Source organism: Sylvia atricapilla, chromosome 6, assembly GCF_009819655.1.
Source record: "Sylvia atricapilla isolate bSylAtr1 chromosome 6, bSylAtr1.pri, whole genome shotgun sequence".
In the NCBI taxonomy this organism is placed as follows: Eukaryota; Metazoa; Chordata; class Aves; order Passeriformes; family Sylviidae; genus Sylvia; species Sylvia atricapilla.
This window is the reverse complement of record NC_089145.1, coordinates 3,297,075-3,319,770: the sequence shown is the minus strand read 5'-3', so window position 1 is coordinate 3,319,770 and position 22,696 is coordinate 3,297,075. Positions and strand designations below refer to the sequence as shown.

At 42.0% G+C, this 22,696-nt stretch overlaps 2 protein-coding genes across 3 annotated transcripts in view; one reads left to right on the top strand and one right to left on the bottom strand.

Annotated features, from left to right (window-relative positions):
• KIAA1549L (KIAA1549 like) overlaps window positions 1-6,297 on the top strand; it is a 68,601-nt gene extending 62,304 nt beyond the window's left edge. For both annotated transcript variants that reach the window (XM_066320482.1, XM_066320481.1), the window contains 2 exons: window positions 2,129-2,277; window positions 5,997-6,297. In XM_066320482.1, the coding sequence (XP_066176579.1) occupies window positions 2,129-2,277; window positions 5,997-6,278 (431 nt within the window). In that variant the 3' untranslated portion in view covers window positions 6,279-6,297. The remainder of the gene's footprint in view (window positions 1-2,128; window positions 2,278-5,996) is intronic.
• An 11,279-nt stretch (window positions 6,298-17,576) lies between these two features.
• On the bottom strand, window positions 17,577-19,028 carry C6H11orf91 (chromosome 6 C11orf91 homolog). Its single transcript, XM_066322231.1, has 2 exons — window positions 18,674-19,028; window positions 17,577-17,660 (listed from the first exon to the last, which is right to left on the bottom strand). The coding sequence occupies exons 1-2, from the start codon at window positions 19,026-19,028 to the stop codon at window positions 17,593-17,595; spliced, it is 423 nt and encodes a 140-aa protein (XP_066178328.1). The 3' UTR covers window positions 17,577-17,592.
• Between the last annotated feature and the right edge of the window lie 3,668 nt (window positions 19,029-22,696).

Genomic DNA, 22,696 nt, shown 5'->3' with positions numbered 1-22,696 from the left:
CCCAATATCACTCTCATCCAGGCCAGCATCAGCTCTAAGAAAAGGATGTTGCAATAATAATTTAGGATAAGGAATTACATCAGCCAATTGAATATTGAATAATTGAGTAGTTGCTTCTTTGGCTGTGGTTAAATTAAAAGAGTATTTTGCTGTAGAAGGTGTGTGCCATGTACAGGAGCAGTACTTTCTTCTCTGTACATGTATGAAGAATGCTCATTTTTAGCTTTCCTAACTCATTTAAAATAGCAATCCTTGTGCTGTTTATGACCTGGAAGGACAAGTGATTGACCACACCTCTTCCCTTAGCCCACCCTCTTCCAAACCATGGGGCTGGAGGAATTGGGATAGAGGTGGCGTGTTTCTGCTCTGGAAAAAAATGTGCTACAAACCATATTTTACTCCTCTTCTCATGCCCTGATTGCATCCATAGCAATTCTGGCCTGGACTGCATGGGAGGTCATTGAGAAAGTGTAAATATCTGGGCTTATGGAGACTGCTTTGGGGATGGATGTCACTGGTGGAGTCTTTCTGTCTCTGTGCATGTGCCCATGCAACGTCCCAGCATCTCTCAGAGCAGGCAGCATAACCCCCTTGTAGATTGTTCAAGAGCAAAAAATGTGCCAGGGCTGTAAATGAGATTCTGGGGGATGGGTATTTGAAGCAGCCAGTAATTGATGCTAATTCAATTATACTCCATATGAATTTCAGGGAAAGGCCCATGTCTTTGTGATTTTGTCAGCATAGTGGTATCATAGCTACTGAGAGCAGTTAGTAGCAATATTCAAATAATGTGCAGTTGGAAGGGGGAGAAATTTTACTTTCTCTGCATTGATTCTAGTACAGAGAATCTGCCCAGCTGTGTAATGTTAATGTGCTTCCATTCCTCAGTGAAAACGTTGGAGTTGTACTTTGTGGTGTTTTTAAAGGATTTAGTGTCCTTCTGCTTTTCATGTAAATGATGTTAGTTTTGCTATATTCTGTGAATCTGAAAAGCAAAATACATGTCCATGTAGCGTAACTGAATAAACTAAAAACCTAATAACTGATAAAGATTATATGCAGCTGTCCCATCCAGGATTTAGGGAGGAGGATTTCATGCCCTCAGTGTGATGTTGGTGATTCACTGCTGGAGTCTGTCTTTGCCTGCAAATAGACACTAGAGGAAGGAAGACTTAACTGGGCAAGAAAGCTGTTTGTATTCTATTTTTAACTAGGCAGATACATGGAGCTATGATAGCAAATCTCAAGGGAAATATGCACATTAGGATGCTGGTCTTCCAGACAGCCCAGTTGTAGCCTGTGGATAATCTCTGTACAAAATTTTTCTCTGCATCTCTGTGGACCACAGGAATAAACCTTCCCTGAGAGCAGAGGTGACCATATCCAGAGATTTGGCTGAGATTTATGCCAGCGTGGCTGGCTCCTTCCACACAAATTGGAGTGTGATAGTGGGATTTTAATCCAAGAGGCTTCCTGGGTATTCTCATGCATGCATCTTAATCAAAAGGTGATAAACCAGATTTGGAATCAACAAATATTTATTGAAGTTGTAGCTGTGTAATTTATGGCAGCCATAGACTGGAAAGGAAACTGAGCAGGTAGAACCTTGGTATTTTTTGCAGAAGCATTGAAGTTTTATGATGGAATTGTTGAGAGTACAGCCTGTTAAACATATTGGTCACTTGTTTTTGTAGATTTTTGCCTAGAGATATTAAGAAGGACTGGGTAAACTGAAAAGAAAGGTGCACTGCACTGAAACCCATGGTAACAACAGCTGAACGCTGAATACAAGGAAGCAAACTTAAGGGGAAAAAAGCCTTTTCTCTAATGAGTCAAAGTTTTGGCAAATATCATTTGTTATAAGGATCAAGTTCTAGGGACTCTTTCCCTGAAGGCTGTATTGTGGTTATGAGGACAGCTGCAGATCTTGCCTTCTCCAGTATTTCCCAGCATTATGAAGATTCTCTAGTCAGAGGGTGGAATGAAAAAGCCTAACCCAAAGCCCCAAGCGAAAAGCTCCAACAAACAAACATGAAGTCCACATTTCATCAGCACTATCTTCTGATTTACATCTGAAAATCTCAGCCATTAATGATATCTACTCTATTTTTTTTTTTTTTTTTGACAGGAAACACGGTACCAGCAGTGTTTGCCATTCCAGCAAACCGACCTGGCTTCACGGGCTATTTTATCCCAACTCCTCCCACTGCCTACAGGAACCAAGCCTGGATGCCCTATGCTGGAGAGAATGAGTTGCCAGGGCAGTGGGCAGACTCTGTAAGCATCCTTGCTTTTTTAACCACCTAGGTTTGCTGTGTTTTGCACAAGAGGGGTTTTCAGCAATTCTTCACTGGTCTACAAAGAAGCTGAAAAAGGATATTTTTTCCTTGAATGGGAATAATCTCTAGTAGTGAAAAGCCGTAAGAGATGGCATAGAGACTTCAGCAGTTCATAACATGAACTGTAAGCAAGATCTTTAGAGGGTGGAATCATTCACTAGGTTAGGGGCTGGCACCTGTTTAAAGTGGGTTTAATGTTATTTTTCTTTCCCAAGAAAGGTTAAATTTTTGGATAGATATGTGTCAGAAGAAGGTGATGCTGCATCTCAGGGCAGCTTTGAGCTGTTTGAAAGCTGGGGAAGCATCTTACACTCCTGGAGGCTTCTCTCAAGACAGCCTGGCTCCCAAATCTTAGCTCCCAGCACTGCTGCAATCCTGCTGTGCAGTGTTTCAAATCCTCCCAAAGGCTGGAGTGACAGATCATAAATTAAATAATTAATTGCACAATCCCAGACTGGAACAGATGTAATTTTTAGCCCAAAGTAAACCTACATTTGAAAGAACTGAAGTTGAAACATCCTGAAATGAATTGCAGTAGTTTATCATGTTTGAAACAATTTCTCAAATATAGGGCTTTTTTTTTTGCACTAGGGGAAAAAAAGATCAGTTCTTCTGCTTCAGCTCACATCTGGTATTTATGCAGAACCACTCTGGTTAAAAAACCTGGGAGATAGATTCAATTTCCTTGTGCAAATTGTCAACAGAACATTTTAATGAATTGCAGTCGAAATCTAAGTTGGCTTTGAGCAGTTAAGCAAGAGACAACGTTCCAGGGGGCAGCTTTTTGTTGTTTCTTCTTCATTACTGCTCCCAATGCCTGTGAGGAAAAGAATTAGGTATGACTTTGAGATACAAGTCTGAATTTGAAGGCTGAAGTGTCAGAAAAAAAGCTGTTCATTTGTAAGCTGAGCACACCTGCTGACATGCCCCTGACACCTGAAGATTTGTGATGCTCTGGTATAAATTTTCTTCTCAGAGCTGCCTTTTAAAGCATGAAAAGCTTTATTTTCCTTTGTTGTTGTTTTGGTGTTTGGTTTTCTGTTTATTCATTTGTTTTATGTGTGTTTTTAACCCTTCTGACATCTTAAATCCAGGAGGCCTATTGTACATTAGCAATGATTTAAAACATTTTCTCTAAGAAGGAAAAAAAAAGCCACAAAACAAATAAGGAAATTTTATTTTTCCTCCATTCATCCTCCCTTTCGTATCCCTACTCTTGGCTGCAGTCCTGTGGAAAAAGAGTCAGGTATCATTTGTCAAAAGTGGAGACTGAAACAAACGGGCCAAAACTGCAAACCAAATCTCCAGCCCCCAGCTCCTTCCTCTGGAAGGAGAAGAGTATAACTTTGTTGTGGATTTCCTTGTCTTCAGGGAAAGAGAAATGGAGAGGGATGTAAGAATCTATCTGAAAAATAACCATGGCAATATAGAATTCAAAGGAAACAAATGTCTCTTCTGACTTCACTTACCTATGGCAGAGCTTTAACAACTCCTTGTTACTCAGATTTTGAGCCCTCTGGTGGCCTTGCAACAGAGGTAAAAATGCAGAAACTACTGCAGTTTCTACAATGAACTTGCAAATCTGTCAAGAAAATGTCTTTAATTGAAAATCATTACTAGGGGAGCTGATAATAGCACTAGCAACATAGCACAGTCAGAAAGCCTGGATAAAAATGAGTAGCATAAAGATCCGAAGTAATACTCAGGGTTTGAATTTCTGGACATGTCCTGGTTTCTGAACCTCTAGATTATAGCTTGATCACACTTCCAAGATTTTCTTACAAGTTTTGAGAACAGAGAGTTAATATCGTCTATAAGATTCTTTATTTTTCACACATTTCTGTTAGCCTAGACTGTAAATAAGACAGTAGAGGAAACAGGAGATTTGACAACAAGGAATTATTTTATAAGCTCAATTACTGTACTATATTATTCTCTGAGACAAATGGTAAGTACTGAAACACTAAGTTCTGTGGGACAAGGCAACTGTATCCACAAAGCACTTATTTTTCCAACTGCTGGATGCTGCTTAGTGAAAACAATACCTTGGTGGTCTCTGGTGGCATGTTCACGTGTTCTAGTAAAATCACCTTTTGAAGAGCCTGTTGTGAACTAAACAGAGGTGCCTACATCTAATGATCACTTTCATATCATACCTGCTTCCTGCATTTGTCTCATCACACTGTAGTGAACGTTTGACATTCTCTTCAGCACTTGATGGATACCCAAGGCTGTGTAGAGGATGTACAAATCCTAAGGGTCAGACATAAAGCCTTCAAAATTAAGGCCTGTATATTCCTGTTTTATGGACTTTTGGAAATCATAAATACTATTTTTTATTTGATGCATTAAAATCTTCTAAGTGCCAAAAAGACTGCTATCATGGTTCATTGATTTGAGAAAGAAATTTAATCTCTCACTGTGACTGAAGGGCCTATGTTACTGTTTCAGTTTTAGCTGTGAAGTTACAAAACCTATGAATCCCTCACGTAATTCTGTTAAACATGACCAGAAATCCTGACACTTCTGAGCAATCAGGTATCCCTTTGAGTCTTGAGTTTCCAAGCTGGTGCCCCTGAGCTTATCCCTGTTGTCTGGATCTGGTCAGGTTCTGTTAGGAGCAGTGACACCAGACACTTGGCTGGTTTGGATTACACAGTGGCTGCAAATCAGAAAACTCTGCTTTTCTGTCCTGGGCTTTTTGGTGTACTAAAATCACGCTTTTTGTTTAAAAATAAAGTGTTGGCTAAGCAGAGAACACACTTCCAGAAAAACCTTCTCCCTTGGATTTTGGAGGTGATGATAGATGAGGACAGGCAGATGTTTTTGCTGCTACAGCTGGGACATCAATGGCACATGCTGGGATAAGTGAGCAGAAGCTGGTAATTCTGAGGTTTGAATTTTTCTCTGAATTCCCTTCATCTGGTCCTCTCTGTCACATCTGGCAGTGCCCCGGGCAGGTTTATGGTCCCTGGCAGGCTGCGCCGCGGGTCAGTTGCTGTTGTGGTTTGAAAACAAACTGAGTGAGAAGCTCCAAGTCAGAAATACAATTTAATGAGAAGAAAAGGAAAAAAAAATAATATAAATGCAATAATACAAAAAGACCACTGACAGAGTCAGAATACAACGTGAGCAGGGTGATAGAAGCAGTCCAGGTGAGGTGGTCTTCCTGAAGCAGGGATCCCATAGAAAGGTCTGGGAGCTCTGGTCCTCTGGGAATCCAGTGGGTGAGGGCTGCCTGTACTGTCCCAAATCCCAGCTTATATCCAGGTGAGAATGCTTGGCTCCTCCCCGTGGGCGGAGCGTCTCGCAATGGGATGATGAGTCATCCAGGAGGTCCTTGATGGCCCATTAAAGAGAGATAGCTCCCGGAGGGAGTTATCTGTGAGTCATGCACAAGGCATTGATGGGCCATTAACTGAAGGCACCCCAGAGGGAGGGGGGTTTGGGAAGAGCCCTGCTCCAACAACTGGATTCATCAGTTCATGAAGATGGTGATAGGATACATCCTGTACTACAACCCAGGGACTCTGAATTCCCTCCATCTGGCCCTCTCTGTCACATCTGGCAGTGCCCCGGGCAGGTTTGCAGTCCCTGGCAGGCGGCACCGTGTGTCCATCGCCCCGTATAACTGTGTGCAATTCCCGTTCCCTGCAGGTCCCGCTTCCCGGCTACATCGAGGCTTACCCGCGGCCCCGCTACCAGCACAGCTCGCCGTCGCGGCTGCCGCGGCAGTACAGCCAGCAGGGCAGCCTGCACCCCAGCCTGGAGCAGGCCCCGCTGGCCTCCGCCGCCGCCTCCCAGCAGAGCCTGGCCGACAACGACCCCGCCGACGTGCCGCTGACCAACATCTCCACCGCTGCCCTCGTCAAGGCGATAAGGGAAGAAGTGGCTAAGCTGGCAAAGAAGCAAACAGATATGTTTGAGTTCCAAGTCTAATATATCTGCTGTGCATGGTGTTTGTGTATTGGGTAGCCAAGAAAGTGATCCTTTAATTTTCAGCTACGAGCTTTCTGTGAATTGTGCCAAAGCCATGGCATCCTAATCTGTCTGAAAAGTCAACGCTATGAAATGACTTAAAGCAGAGCAACGGGACTCTGAAGACATGAAATTCTGCTTTCCAGCTAAGGAAAAGCTGCCAGGAAACTGTTTCATACTGATGAAATCAACCATATGCAATTGTTTGTCACTTTGCTCTTGTATTATGACCCATCATCACTAAAGATGCTGCTGAACGTGTCTGCGCCACAAGAAGTTTCATTTGCAGGCCCAGAGGTGGAGCTGCTGAAAGTAACTTCTGCACGCCAAAACTTTGATTCGAGAAGAAAAAAAACTGCAGAACAGGGTTTGCTGGTGGCCACGGCTGGCGTGGCAGAGGCCATGTTAATTGTTTGCTGTGGGACATTGTGTAAGGGGTACTGATTTCAGCAATGCAGAGTCGTTTCAGCCTTTTCATCCCAGAGACTGTACTCAAACCAAAAGAATTCGACGTGAGTAAGTAATACAAATAAAAGCCCTGTAAATAGCTCAGTGTCTTCATCCTATTAACAGTACAAAGAAGTGAAAGAGGATAGGACTGTGAAGAAGGTGAATGACATTTTGATATTTGGTGGCTACCTTGTCCCTCGGTGCCACTGATGAGTTGTGGAGGAGTTTTTTGTTCAGCCTGAGAGAATACAGTGCATGAAGAGTCAGCAAAGGATATTGGTGCTAAAATCTTCCAAGAGAAATGAAGAAAGGTTATTTGCGTTTGCTCTATAATTGGTCTTTTCACTCTGAATGCATGTGAAGCTGGTAAACCTGACACCTTTAAATCCTTCCAACCTGGAAAAACGAATACACTTGCTTGGACAAGGAAACCTCTGTTCAACACAGTGCTTTTTTTCTCTTTCTTTAACAATGCTATCTACTAAAGTGATGCCAGAAAGTGCTACCTGAAGCTGCAGTTGATTTTGATTACGCTGGCACGGTGAATGCGCACCCAGGAAGTTCTGAATGTAGAGGACCTAATTACTATATTAACATGTAAATAAGTTAACAGTTACACGGATTAACAAAAATACTAATGTTCTGTGAAAAAGAGAACATTGCCAGAAATGATGTCGACTTTATATTGTGCAAGATAAAGGTCACTGATTGTTACACAGCGTTGTGGTAGGAGTCCAATCCCAACAGAAAATCAAACCACTTGGATGGGACAGTAGTTAATATTTTGCAGTTGTACAAACTAGCTGGAGATCTTGAACAATTGTTTTCAGTTCCTTCAGCAATTAGCTCCAGGAACTGAAGTTGTTGCGAAATTTGTTGTGTTGGGTGTGTTTGATGTCAGCTGGAGTTAAAGGTAATGTCCTTCATTTCAGTAGGTTATTTGGTTATCCTCAATTACTGTTTTGTCTGATCATTTAATTTCCCTGAGTTTCTTTGGTCTTAACTGATGTGGGAAAGGGAACTTGGTTTAGCTTTTTGGCCATCACTAAATTGAGAGAAGGAGAGAGAAGACTAGAATAGGGGATAGAAGAAGAAATTGATGAAGCACAAACTTTTAAAACAGAGCTATTTTTTCCCCCAGTAATTATATTATAAACCCTGACTGAGACTGTGATGCGTAATTATCCTAGACCATACAGGCACCTTCTGCTCCAATACCTTGAATATTGCAGAAGCATTTGGAATGCTAGTTAATATTTCAATAAATGTGAAATTTAATTTTTATTATTTAAAATCAGATATAAATAAAATGTATTTTTGTAATTTCTATGTATATATGTGCTGTATATTTATATAAGTGACTAGTCTGCTATAGTCAGAAAACTTCCATAAATGAAGTGGAAAAAGAAAAAAAAGGAAGAAAGAAAAAAAAAAAAACCCTGGTAATTTTACTGATCAATATAAAGATGCTACATCTGGAGTACACAAATATACAATTGGATGACTTAGATACTAAACAACCAAAGAAACTCAATGTTTCATATAAATACAAGTCTAGTAAAGGCTGGCTGCTGTCTCAGTTACCTGTCAGCAGATAATACTGATATTATCAGTGTAACACAGCCAAATTGGGTTGAATTAATACCTGGCTAAGAGCATCACACTTTAAAATAACAACTCAAAAATACAGGGCCAAACTCAGTGTGCCACTGAAAGACTGATTTTGGTTGGCTTCAGTGGAAATTTCACTCACTGAGAGCAAGTCTGAGTTTCTCTATTGGGCTTTGTCTATAAAAGCAAATTTCACTAGACCCCTTGAACAGAATTCTGTTTATTTTTCAGTCATTTGGATCACTGTAATGTAAGTGCAGACATAATGGAAGAGCAGCTGGCTTTTATTTAGCCTAAGCTGGTTCACAGCTGGCTTGACCTAACCTGGGAAGAGAAAGCTACACCAGGTCATGTCAGCCACATTTTGCATCTGCTTTATTATCTCAGTTTTTGAATGATCCCTCTATGTAGCCCAGTAAAATTTTGCAAGTAAACGGGCCCTTCTAAGCAATGGGGGTGAAATGTGCCGTGTAATAAATTTCTCTAGCTTAGAGTCCAGTTTTGCAGAGTTATACTGAGGCTGAAGTTATGGAAGCAGCCACGATCCTGTGGATGAGCATGCTGAAGCCATAGAGGTGCAAAGGGTAACGTGACAACGTATTCCCAAAAAAGTCACAGGAAGCAAGGCATTCCGGTTTTAAACGGCATCTTTTGAACACTTCACACTGTTTGTAAGTCTGTTCCCATTCTTAAATTTTAGCAATTTAATACTTCTACTGAAAAATGTGTGAGGGTAAAGTCTCATGTATCTTACATGATGAATCTTGTATCTTGCCATACTGGAAACAAAGAGTTTTGGAAAATACAAACATGTCCAGGGTTTGGATGTCTGTAGAAAATGGAAAACCCCCAAACAAAAGCATTTAAATAGCCTTCTAGAAAGAAAAACCATTTCAGGAAAGTTAAACAAAGTACTCTTCATACTTCTGAGGAAGACCTTTTAGAGTTTCAAAATTAATTTTGTTTAGTATTATTATGGATGATGTGCAGTCTATTGAATATTTCCTGAACCATCACTCTGAAACCATTTGTGGTGCACTTTATTCAGAAAACCATCTTACATTCTTCATTCATGATGCCTTTTTATCCTGTTTGTAATATGTTTCTGTATTTTTATTTTTTTTAAGTATAAAGTAAGATTATATCAAGACAGTTAGGACATTCCTGGGAAAGAAAAATCATGCTGTACTATTTATACTGTCTGAGCACAAAGGAATGATAAAGTGAAAATATAGTGTACAAATAATTTGTAATATAATAAACATTTTGTATGGCTACGATTGCAATATAGTTTTTCAATACTGATTTCAAAGAAGAAAGTATTTGTGTTTGAAGTTATAACCTCATCCAGATATATCCGTGCCATTTTTACTGAGAAAAAAGTAGTAATATAGCTTTTTCTACTCAATACCCTAGTTTTCTTTAAATATATTTTAAATGTTTAGGGGAAAGTACTGTTTATTGTGCACACAAAATGTTGTTTTTCTGACTAAAATCTGTCTTCACATTTGTAAATCATCAGTAGAAACAGTTGCAAATGAAACAACACAAAATTCCTTCTTGGTACTGAACCACTTTCAGCTGGAAAAAAGCTACATGTGACATTTATTAGCATCAGTAGAAGAGTAACTTTAAAAGGATAAAAGGGAACTTGTTGGCAGTCATTTCTTGACATATTATCTGTATTGGAGAAAAGCTCCAGCACTCAGCCTGGAAATATGAGTAATATTTGTATGTCATAATATTATGGGTAGAACTTGATAGAAGTGCATGCAAAACCTATATATAGAAATGAGGATATTATCTTAAGCAGTGATAATTTCTTTTTCAGACTCTCTTTGAAAGATGAGACACATAAGAAGTGTAAGATAAAAATGAGAGGCAGGTAGAAAATGCAACACTGGGTTGAGTGACAGAATTATTTTAAGGGCTGATACATACCAAGCTGACCACAGTTTCCATTACATTTCAAGATGTCTGACTGTTAAAGAATTAATCACATTTTCCTGTATGCTTTTTTAGCCCTGCATTGCCAATATAAGAGCTCACTGCCAGCTGCTAGAAGTCTGAGGGAGTTTGAAAGCAGCAAGTTTCAGAGCTGGCAGAAGTCACTCCATTTTGCTGCCCCTGCTCATGCTGTGCACATCCCAGCAGCCCCAAACACTGTGTCCAACCAGTTGTTGTCCTGGTCTTGCCTTTCTTATCCATTAATAAATCCCAGTGGATTCCCAGCCCTCACTGACACGAAATGACAGAGGGAGAGGGATCTTGCATGTTATTCCTACCTACTAGAAAATGCTTGTGTTTGGCAGCTTTGCCTTCATGGGTTAATTTTTAACTCCAGGAATAAGCTTCCTTTTTTGTTTATCAGAATAATTCAAAGTTGTGGTTTTTTTTTTTTTTTTTTTCCTTTCATTTTTAAGGATAAGAGTACTCCTTGAGAATGCCTTTTTAAAAAACTTTTGCCTTTCTCTCAGAAATCAGTAGTGCAAACCTCAGCTTGTGGAAGTGAGATTTATATATAGGTCAGTAAAGAAATTGCATCCTGACTTGCTCTTTAAAAATCCTTCAAGATGGACAAGTCATAAAGGCAAAGTTGGTCAATACTGCAGAATCTCTACTGAGAGTAACTGCGTTGCACAAGGTGGTTTGGGTCCTGATTTTAAAAATAGTTGAAATGCCCCCAAATCACATAATATCTCATGCTTTTAAATCACCTTAAGACCATATTCTTAGGAGTATTGTATCATATTCATGTATATATATGTGTGTGTGTGTGTGTGTAAAAAAACTGTTTTTCAAAACTGATTCTATTTGTCCCTCAATTTGTCCCCATTCATTTCAGGTCCCTTAAGGGGTACAGAGGCAGTAATGAAGAGATAAATCTCAGAGTTGTTGTGTTATAAAGCTCATGAAAGATGAGAAATGGGCATTAAATAGTTAGGTAGTCAAATATATAATAGATGTCTTGAAAATAATTACAAGTATCATGAAGAGGTGTTTCAGGGATTTGAGGGCTTTTTTCTTTTTCTTTTTTTTTTTTTTTTTTGCATTTGTTAAAAATAATTCTTGTTTTAAGAAGTCTGACTTCATGAGTTTTCCACATTCAATTCATACCCAAGGAGTAAGTTGTTACTATATTGCATTCTGTAAATAATTTTGCAACTTTATAAACATACGTTTATCTACTGAGCAATAATGGCTGTAAAAGGACTGTAAATCCCAAAGAAAGGTCATTCCACTGAATACAATGTTTAGAGAGCAGGTGAATTTCTCTTCCCAAGTATTCCTTCTTCACTGGAGCCCAGAAGATTTCTGTGCTGTGTAAACCAATCTAAACACCATAACAAACACAGTGGCATCAGTTAAGGTCTTGTGTATCTGGCAAGGAGATCTGGATGTAAGTAAACTAGAAGTTTATTCTTTATCCCTGTCTTTATCTGATACTCTCCACGCTGCAGTGAGGAAAAAAACCCAAACACTTTATCCCACACCAATCAAGTTTTAGTACTTCTTTCTATGACAAAGAGACTGGGAAGGCTTTTTCATTTCATCCTAGTGTTGACTTCTGCAAGCTGTATTCAACATCATGCTTGATAGGAAAAAAATGGGAGTGAAGCCAAGAATTTTGGAAAATATGATAGAACTCATCTTGCCAAGGCTTACAGTTTGTTACAGCACTTAGAAGCCAACAGAAACAGCTCAGGCCCAACAAAAGAGTCAATTCTGGGCAGTTCTTTGCATCTCATCAGAAAGCATGTCTGTCCAACACAGATATACCTAGGCTTTTTATTTTCATTTCCTGCCATCACTGTGCATTCTGAATTTGACTTTTACATGGTGTACACAAAGAAGTGCACTCTTTTCCTTGCTGACAGGCTGCTGGTGTGGCAGAAGCAACAACCAACATGAGACAGAATTTTCAAATAGCCATGGCATTGCATGGCTTCAGCCCATGTTGTGCTTTGTGTGTTCTCCTATTAGTGTCAAGGCAAAACAAGCTGTAAGTTGTTGGATGATCCCTTTTTTTGACTTAGAGATGGGCAACTGAGAGGCTCTTTAAAAACTTTTATTCCATTTTCAGTCTCATGTGAAGGGTGAGACAGTACAGATGTTAAAATTCACACCATCACAATCAGAAGCCAAACTGTTCCCTAATTACGATACATTATAAGCATTTCTGGGCCTATCAGCTTCTGCCACACAATGCTGCTAATGCTCTAAAACCAATCATCTAAAATTACCCCTCGTGGGGTCCTACTACAATGCATCTTTCATATTTCTCCAAAGTATCTAGTCTTATTTGCAAATCCATCATTTGAAACTTGTTTCCAGTTCCATTTCTCTCTCAGCCGTGTCTGTCCTATTCCATGGCCTTTCTAAGTCAGCATTTCTTATCTCAAAGTTTGCATACAGATGCACAGGACCATGTGAGCCTTCTGCCAGGCTTTGAGAATTCTCTGCAAATCCATTTCCCACATTAGGTAACATTTTCCACTGAAATTACTGGCAAAACACCTGTGCTCTTCAAGAACAGTAACCCCTCAGTAAATTAGCCATCACAAGTGTCTTAAAACTGTGCCAGGAGAGGGGGGATGCTCTCTGGTTATGGGTGGCTGGAAGTTGGGAGACAGAAGGTCGATTTGCTTTTCTTCAGGATTTTGGGTTGGTCCAAAATGTGTCTGTGCCTCAGTGTCCCATCTGTGGGGCAGGGTGAAGGGACTGCCTCTCCTCACTCCCCTGCTGAAACACCAACCCTGGACTGCAGTGCACGCTTCAGTAAGAAGCACTATTCATTGCTTCATGGAACTTAGGGAATTGTTCAGGGCTATAAATTGCCTGTTCCTATGGTAGCATTTTAATAGATGTGAATTTACAAGGAAAAAAAACCCAACATCTCTTGATAATATTTTGGTATGTTCTAGGAAGCCTTTCCAGTAACAGCCTCTAGACTCTTTTTCAGAGATTTACAGAATTTATATCAGTAAACCGCCTCACTTCCCAGGCAACAGATCTCACTTTCCAAGGAAATGAACTTTTGTTACGTCTTTGAATTATGGAAAGGACTAGCTCTGCATGATTACAAATATCCATGTTATCTTTGGTGTCCACAGCTTGATTCAACTGAATTGTAATGGCTGTGTCTGTGAAACTTGCTCAAAATTTATGAGTGTTTCAGCTGTAAATGGGAAAATTAATTTTCTGAAGCCGCAAAATTGAGAGCAAATTTAAAGCCTAGTCTAGGGATTAAACTGAGAGAATAATAATAATAAAAAAAAATTAAAATTTTACACTATGCAATCAGAAGGAAAATCTCCAAGATCTGTTATGTAAAACTACATGCTGATGGTAGAATTTTACATATGGCTGAAAAGGAGGATTTAAAATGTTCTGGATCATTACCAAATTACTATGTTTTTACCCTGAGCCATAGGGTGATTCTAGAAATAAAGCTTATGAGTACATAGAATAGTTCCTTTCATGTTAGCGGCTATAGCTTAGCTGAAGTTGTACACGTGTTTTCCTTGGCAATTTTGCACATGAAATAAAATATGTCCTAAAATCTGTGTTGCTACTTATTGGTTTTTCCTGCCGTGTCCTCCTCTTTAGATCCAGTTTTTGTGGTTTTTTAATATAATTTACTCAGGCCTAAGTTTTGTGCTGTCAGTCTGAGGTAAAAGGAAGAGGAAAATGCAGCTTTTGACATGGTTGCTTCTGTGTAATTCATGATGCAAGAAATTTGGAATAAAAAGTTCCTTTACTACTACTTTGTAGTTTCAGAGGAAAAAAGAGGCAGGGAAGGATTTTCCAAAAATAGTGCATAAATGAACTTCCTTCTGTAATTATCACTACTAAGGTTCTAGACAGATGGCCTAGTAAAGATATATATATATATTTAAATGCATGTATGTATTCATATATTTGATACACATACTGTGACTGTGGGTACTTAAACTGCCTCAAGGAGTTGTTCTGGCTTTCCTCAACATACACCTAAATCTGAGCCTATTTCACAAATGTATGTTTTTAGTGTGTAACAGAACTCAACTGGCTCAGGTTATTGATAATAATATGTTTCCTTGGAAAAGACAAACGCAACACTTACAGAATTGCTTCCTGACTGGCAACTGCTTGATTCAATATCTAGATGTCAGCGACCTTAAAAAACTCTACCTGCCAAACCAACAAAAGAGGACGAGTTTCCCAGAGTTAAGTGCTGCTCAATTTCCCTGCTTTATGCTGAGATATCAGCTCTGAATTTTCAAGGCAGGTGAGAATCTAAGATGCAGCATACACTGCTGAAAACAGAAAAAAATCATTTCATGACGGCTTACTGCTTTTGGATTTCCTTTCTAATCTGTCCCTGAACTAATTAAGGCAGCTTGACTTGAAGATTAATTTAAATTCTAATGATCCATTGTAATAAGGCTGAATATCTATTTGGAGAATTTTAATGTGGCAAACTCAAACACAGCAGTCTGAAATTTAATGGACCCAACTGTTTGGTGTAAAATAATTTACAGTTGAAATGCATTGTGGTTTTTGAATAACTTTGCATCTCATTTTTCCCATCATAGTGCAGCCAAGGCCATTTGAGGTTTCAGAAGTGAGACCTGAGGGCTCTCTTTGAGGAGCACCTGGGTGTCCCTGCAGGTGCAGACGTGGCTGTTTCATTGCTCAGCCCTCAGGCTGGCTGTGAAGGTGTGACACTCTGCTTTTTGAGAGGCTTGCTTTGTTTAGGATTGGAAATGGGAGCAACCTATTGATGTTTTGATGCTCATTCTGCCTATGAATCAAATTTGCAGCCTAAAATTTCTTTCTTGAATGCAATGGGGATAGATTTGTTGAATCACAAGGCAGCAAATTTGCAGCCTAAAATTTCTTTCTTGAATGCAATGGGGATAGATTTGTTGAATCACAAGGCAGCTACATGAAAGAGATCTGAACTGTGCCAGCATCTAAATGTCAGGTTTAGGCTCCCATGGGCAATCTAGGAGAACAGAAACAATTTAAAAAAATGAATGACACATTCTTTGTGAATAGAAGAAAATGCAGTAAGAATGCTGTTCAACTTTGTCTAATACATGGCTCAATTTTTACAAAAGAAACGATAAACAGATCAGCTTTGAGATGAAACCATGAGCCCTCAGAAGAGAGCAAATTACTGGGTTTAACAAGGCTGAGTGGAAACAGAGCAGAAAAGTAAAGGTAAGTAAAATGTTTAGGGGCAAATGAAAATCACCGTATGTGCCATTGTGTATCAATAGCCTGGTTTTTTCCTAGACGAAGGATTTTAACCTGATGGAGGAGTGCTGTGGGTGACACTGGCCAAGGGTAACCATTCTGCTAAATGCCATGATTCAAATGATTTTTTCAGGAGACGTGTGTCCCCAGGCAACTCCAACTGAGATTAATGGAGATTACAAATTAACTGACGTTATTCTTTGTGTTATCACCCAGTAATTAAACCCCAAGTGTTGTTTCAACATAAAGGCCATACGGAAAACAGAACAGATGGAAAATATTTAAACTCTGTGCCACGGAAAGCAGCTCTGTTTAAGCCAAGAAAACCTGAGTGAATATTGGCTGATGAGAGCAAGATGTAAAGGGAAAGACTTGGTAAAAGCTGAGATGTAATTGTTAGGAAGCAGCAATTCCATGTAATGGAAACCTTCATAGTGCATTGCAATAACCTTGGAAAATTTAGGATGGTTTGGGAATGAAATTGATCTGGAGATTGGGAAAATGAAGACAGTACCTAACTTGATTTCAAAGCTCTCACTTTGGCACAAAGCCTTTGAAGGCCTCTGTGCATTGGCTCTATTTGCCCAATCCAAATTTGTTTTCCGGTGTTTAGTTTGGGCACTAACACAATTCTCATTTTCACAGCAACCAGCAATTTCAGTTTAACCACTCATATTTTCACAACAATTAACCATTTCTGCTTAAACCTCAAAACCCTTTGAGAGACTTTTTTATCCTCTTTCTGCAGAGGGAGCAGTGAGACACTGCAGCCCAGATTTCCAGAGTGTTCTGGTGTTCATTTGTAATCACATGAAAATGTGATTGCTATAGTTTGATGATTGACAAATGGGAGTTATAAACTAGAAATTTTTTTTCAATATAAACTCTGTGTACAGTAGATCAAAGTCTGTCTGGAAAGACTGAGGCAGTATAAGGATGAATGCAGCAATAAGCAGTAAGAGGGAACAAAATTTTGATATCGTATTGTGTTAAAACATTTCACAGCTGAGCAATTTGAAGACAGTTTAGAAAAACAGAGATTAAAAAATTACTCTTAAAAATAAAGCTGTTTGCCAAAATATTGCAGCTTCAGGGTCGGTAACTTTGTTATTTCATGCTGCCACCTACTGCTCTGGAAATGGAATAGGAAAAAGTAATTGGTATTTTTTTATCAGTCTGATGAGCCTATCTACTACTTTGTGGTGTTTAATTAATGTGTGACATTATTTTTGAATAGTAAACGTTGTCCAGATCTTCAATCTGCCATCCCTGCCCCTGTCCATTTTTATTTGTGAAAGGACGTGCCTTCCAAACATAAGGATGTTGTCACTTCAAAAGCTGCCACGGGCTTTAGCCCAAGCACTGCTATTCCTAAAATTATAGTAAAATGTCAGCTGACAGTCCCTGTCATGTGACTGCTCTGCTAAAAACCAACTCAAGCCACAACTTCCGTAATTTTGTGGTACACTAATGGAATACACTGTGACTGTAACAAAAACTTTTATGCTAACATGAAAGTAGTTTTTTTAAGCTGGTTTAGAGGCTTAGGGCGCCTCTGGCCATACCTGTTTACTCAAAATTGCACTTAATGTGTTTAGAACTAAACCAAAACAAAACCCAACCATATTTTATGTTGCCATTTCTGTGTTCCCCAGCTACAGATATGGACTGCTGGGAATCCTGACAAAAACAGTGTTAATTTCTTAGTGTTTTTGAAGAAAATATTATATACTTCCTGCATAAAGTAAATGGAGGGGAAAAAAAAAAAGTTAAAATACACAGTAGTGTCATCAGTAACCAGTGCCAGAAAAATAATACTCAAAAGAAGTCAACAATATGCTACATTTTTAGTTTGTCAGAAGAACAGCACGTAGTGAGTAGAAACCCAATACTGAAGACCCATTAAAACACTCCACAGTGATAGTGGCAAAATATCCAGCTGAAAGAATCCTCAATATGTTGGTGGACATTACTTCAGGTTCTGCATTGCTTTCATGCTTTGTATCTTCTTTTCTTCCAGTGCCCTCAGAATTTTATCTAAACAGGAATGAAACATAATCTGCCATTAATGATGTAACTACTAATTTACAATACGTTTAAGCAAATCCAAAAATGTATTAAGCAAACGAATAATATTTACAATGCCTTGGCCAGCAAGTATCTGAAAACTAGAGCTCCTCAAACTAGTAAGTATTAAAAATGGAAATAGGTGTGTATTGCTACAGTGAAGGGAAAAATATATGCAAACTATCAATCGGAATTTCTTTCGAGATCTTCCTTTGAGCGCAAATATCTGATGGACGTTTTTCCTGTGTTCTTGTAGCCTTTACACTCCCGAACGTTTCCTGGCTGGCAGCCTGTGGCCTTGCAGGAAACTTTGAGCATTAAATCCTTACAGCCTCACCACTGGAACTCTCATCATCACCTGCTGAACTTTTTTTTTTTTCCCCGCATTTTTTTCGTGGCCAGCAGGTTGCAAAATTCAAATGTCAAGCTCACTTATCGTTTAACTGGAGGGTTTTTGTGCGCTTGGTTGTTTCTTTTGGTGTGGGTTGCTTGTTTGGTTGGGGGTTTTTTGGGTGGGGAGGGGGAGGCGCGTGTGTTTTGGTTTGGGAATTCTTTTCTTTTACGTCTCCAACTACCGGTGGCCTTTATTTTTTAGATGTACAACCGCAGGGTTTCATTACTGCTCGATACATTTTGCACGTACAAACTCCCTCCCGCTTGACCGGTGCCCGCCTGCTTGGTTTTTCTATTGTCACTTAATGACTTTGGGGGGGATTTGTTCCTTTGCGCCACGCCAGCGAGCCTGCTCTGCCCCGGGCCGGTGCGCGGTGCCCGACACGGCTCCGCTCCCGCACGCACCTGCGCTGCCCCCGCCGCGTCCCCGGGCTGGCTCGGCGGCGCTGCGGGGCGGCGACGCCCCAAACCCGCCCCACTCGCCCCCCGCCTCGGGGGTCCCCGCCTCGGGGGGCAGCGGCTGCGGGCGGGGCGGCGGCGGGGCCGTGAGCCCGCTCCGCCCGGCCCGGCCCGCCGGGACGCGCACGCACACTGCCTGGCGTCGAAGCCGTCGCCGATGAGCGCCGCCAGCTCCAGCTCCTTAAGGCGGATGCCCAGCTCGCACATCTCCTCCTGCAGCTGCAGCTGGGCCAGCTCCGGGGGCCGCCGCGCCACCTCCCCGGCCCGCGGCGCTCCGGGCGGGCAGCAGAGGCGCGGCGGCTCCGGCACCACGGCAGCGGGCAGCGCGGCGTAGCGGGGCGGCCCGGCCGCGGCCGGCAGCGGCTGCCACGGCCAGCACAGCGCGGCCAGCGGGGCCCAGGCGCCGCCGGCCGCCCGCGGCACCGGCTCGGCGCCGTGGAAGTGCGGGAAGTACAGCGGCGGCCACGACGGGCGTTGCACGGTCATGGCGTAACCTCAGCGCGGCCGCTGCCGGCCGTTGTCCCCGGGAGCGCCCGGCGAGACCGGCGGTTGTCCCCGAGGCTCCCCGGGACCGCCCCGCCGTTGTCCCCGAGGCGTCCCGGACAGTCCCCGCCGTTGTCCCCGCCGTTGTCACCGCCGTTGTCCCCGGGACAGCCCCCGCGGTTGTCCCCGAGGCTCCCCGGGACCGCCCCGCCGTTGTCCCCGAGGCGTCTCGGACAGTCCTCGCCGTTGTCCCCGCCGTTGTCCCCGCCGTTGTCCCCGCCGTTGTCCCCGCCGTTGTCACCGCCGTTGTCCCCGGGACAGCCCCCGCGGTTGTCCCCGAGGCTCCCCGGGACCGCCGTTGTCCCCGAGGCTCCCCGGGACAGTTCCCGCCGTTGTCCCCGAGGCGTCTCGGACAGTCCCCGCCGTTGTCCCCGCCGTTGTCCCCGGGACAGCCCCGCGGTTGGTTGTCCCCGCGGTTGTCCCCATGGCTGTCCCCGCCGTTGTCCCCGAGGCTGCGAGAGCCGCCCGGGCTGGGCTCGGCACGTTCCTCTCCGGCCGGAGGCTGCCCCGTTCCCTTCCCTTTGTTGTTCCTTCTCTCCCCAGCGTGTTCCCAGTTTTCCTGTGCAAGGGCAGGTCTTCCACCCCGCGGTTTTATTTCTGGCCCGGGAACGCGGGGTTTGAAAGGGAGCACCAAACTCTGGAAGTAGCGTTGGTTAAAAGAAGCCAGGAAGGCGCTGTCCTAAAAGTCTTAACTTTTAGAGGTTTGTCTTCAAGGCTATATGTGAAAATAAGCCAGATACCGACGATGGAAGGATGTTGGTGAGGAAATGAGGGGAGAAAAATCATCTTCAGCTTATGGATAGCTGGTGCTCTGCGTATCTGGTGTTCAGGATTATGAGGTTGTGGGGGTTTTGGTGGGTGGGGATAGGTGTTCCCCTACTCCCCAGAATTTTCCATTTTGTTCGTTTTTATTTGAGGATGAGACCTATCGTTGATACTGGTTGGTGACTATAGCTTTACTTCTTTCCATTAAATATGACACCCCTCCTCCAGCCCTAGGCAGCGAGCAAGGGCATTACTGATTGCTTCTGTGCACCTCGGAGCAGGCCAAAAATATCCTCTCAGGCTTCCAGCAGGAGGACTTTTGGGATGGATTTAAGCTGATTTGAGGTATTCTGGACAACCCTAGCAAGAGAGGTGCTGTAGCAGTGATAAAGTATTGATTGACTGCAGGGGCTGTGGAGGTTAGTCAGGATCAGTAAATTCACTTAAAACGAGGTGAAAATCCCCCTGCACTAACTAATGCAGCCTTGAGCAGACTTCAACAGCACACAGCCTCTAAGGGATTGCTGTATACTCTGGAGTAAATTCAATTTTCAAGCCTTCCCCTGAATAAAACAAAAAGATTTTCTAGAAGCAGAACTTTTGTGTACTTTTAAGTGCAGTGCTCTGATAAGTGCAGTGCTCTGAGCTGTGAGCCAATGCTGATGTGAATGTTTTGAAACTTGTCACATCTACAGATGCTAGCTGTCACCAGAGTGACAGTCAGTGCCCTGAAAGTGGTGGGGACAGAAAAACAGTGGCAGGAGCCACTCAGTATTTTATTTTAATGTGCAGTGTTAAGGAAGCATGCTCTGAGTTAATGCATGTTGTGTTACATGCAGTGTTGCTTACATAATTAAAATCCCAGTACCTGTGTAATCCCAGTACAGGTTGCATATTTTGTAAATGGAACACACATTTGAAATAAACACTGATCAGATGAGAAGTCTGATCACAAGATTCTCTCTGGGCAGCCTGTTCCAGCCCTCGGTCACCTGCACAGTGAAGAAGATTTTCCTCCCATTTGGGGGCAGGGTCACCTCCCTGACTTGCTGGCAATGTTTGGGGGTAGAGGGAAGGAAAATGCACCACAGGATACCATCTTGGCTTCCAGGACACACTGCTGGCTCATGGACAGTTTTTGGTCCACCAAGAGCCCCAGGCCCTTCTCCACAATGCTGCTTTCCAGCAGGCTGGCCCCCAGCCTGTGCTGGTGCATGGGGCTGTTCCTCCCCAGCTGCAGATCTTTGCTGAATTTCAGACAATCCTTTTCTGCCCGTCAAGACTGTCATGCCACGAGAGGTGAGGAAAATGGCTTTTAGCAAAGATACAAGTGCCTCATTTGTAGTGTCACACCTGGCTCACACACCTGCCTTCACCTTTGGCATTGAAAATTTGTCACCAAAACTGGGAGCATTTAATCCTGGGTTCTGCCTATAGACAGGCTGACCATAAACGGTACAAAGAGCAGAGTTTGGGGACAGAAGCAGTCTGTGTGTGTATTTTTGGCCAGCAGTTGCAGCGAGGCGAATTAGCTACACAGATGCGAACCGGCAGAGGGAGGCAGACACACACCTGTTGGTGCGTCCCCCTTGGTCACATTTTGCACCTTCATCTCTTTGTGTTCAAGTGCTGATATTTGAAGTGCTTTGTTGGATCTAGTTTTTCCAAACAACGGGGCGGGACTGCTGGGAGATGTTCCTCGGGCTTTTATTGCAACATCAGCCTCCTTACAGGGTGAGACAATCGAGAGATGGCAACAGCTCGCGTCTTGCTGACAGCAGCCAAAGTTCTCTTTGTTACAAGACCTTTAAAAAGTTTTCTAACCAACAGCAAATGTTTAAGAGCTTACAGACATCTGCATAAACGATCATTAAAACTCCATGTGTACCTTATATCTGACAATAGGTGCTTGCTTTATTTTTCTTGCTATTCAGAAGCTTTTTATACTCTTCTATAAACAAGGCACAGAGCCTCATTATTAAACTTTTCTATTCTCTTGCTTGACATATTTTTCTGCTTGCTAAGGCACAGAAACACAGTTTTATGAGTGCATGTCCTTGTTCCTGTATCTTTCTATCTCTAGGCCTGAGAGTTTTCTGTGTTTTCTGTTTCCCACAGTGCTTGTGAGAGTGTTTGTTTCGGAGAAGCAAATCTTTTACTTATCTAACCAGCAAAGTCTGTAGTGACAGTATTCCCTCCACTACTCCAAATACAAACATAACAGCTCTTTGGAAGTCTTTTATAAGGATAGTGAATTGAAATTAGTCTGAGGGCAGCTGAGATATTCTCGTATTATTGGCAGTAGTAGTTAGACTGCAGTGTTAATGGCAATAACTGCTGATAGCCAGAACTGTGTGTGTGTGTGTGTGTGTGTGTGAATTCATGTTTTCACACAGGTTGCTCCAAGAATCTGTAAAAGGCACAAAAGTTACAGCTCTTCCCCTTTTATGATAAATTTTGATGTCAGTTAAAACCCTCTAGATTTTCATCACTGATGTATCATGAAAGGTTATAGCAAAAAGTTGGATTTAACATCTAATGTGTTGCTTAAAATGTGTACTAATAAATCACATTGTTGCACAGAATTGTGCTAGTGTTCAAACATGAATATTCTGCCATCTTTCCTTTTTAGTTTAGCTTTTTTTTTAGTTGAGTTGTCTTTTTCCCTGCCCTTTATAGTCGATTTAATTGTATTGGAGTTCCTGGTTGGTCCAATCATATATTTTATACCAACTTCCTACTCTCAGCTCCCAAAATCCCTGTCATTTTTTGCCTGTCATTCAGATTCTCCATCCAAAAATTGCTGTATTTTCTCCTTTCCAGGGGAAAAGCTTCTAAAAATCTCT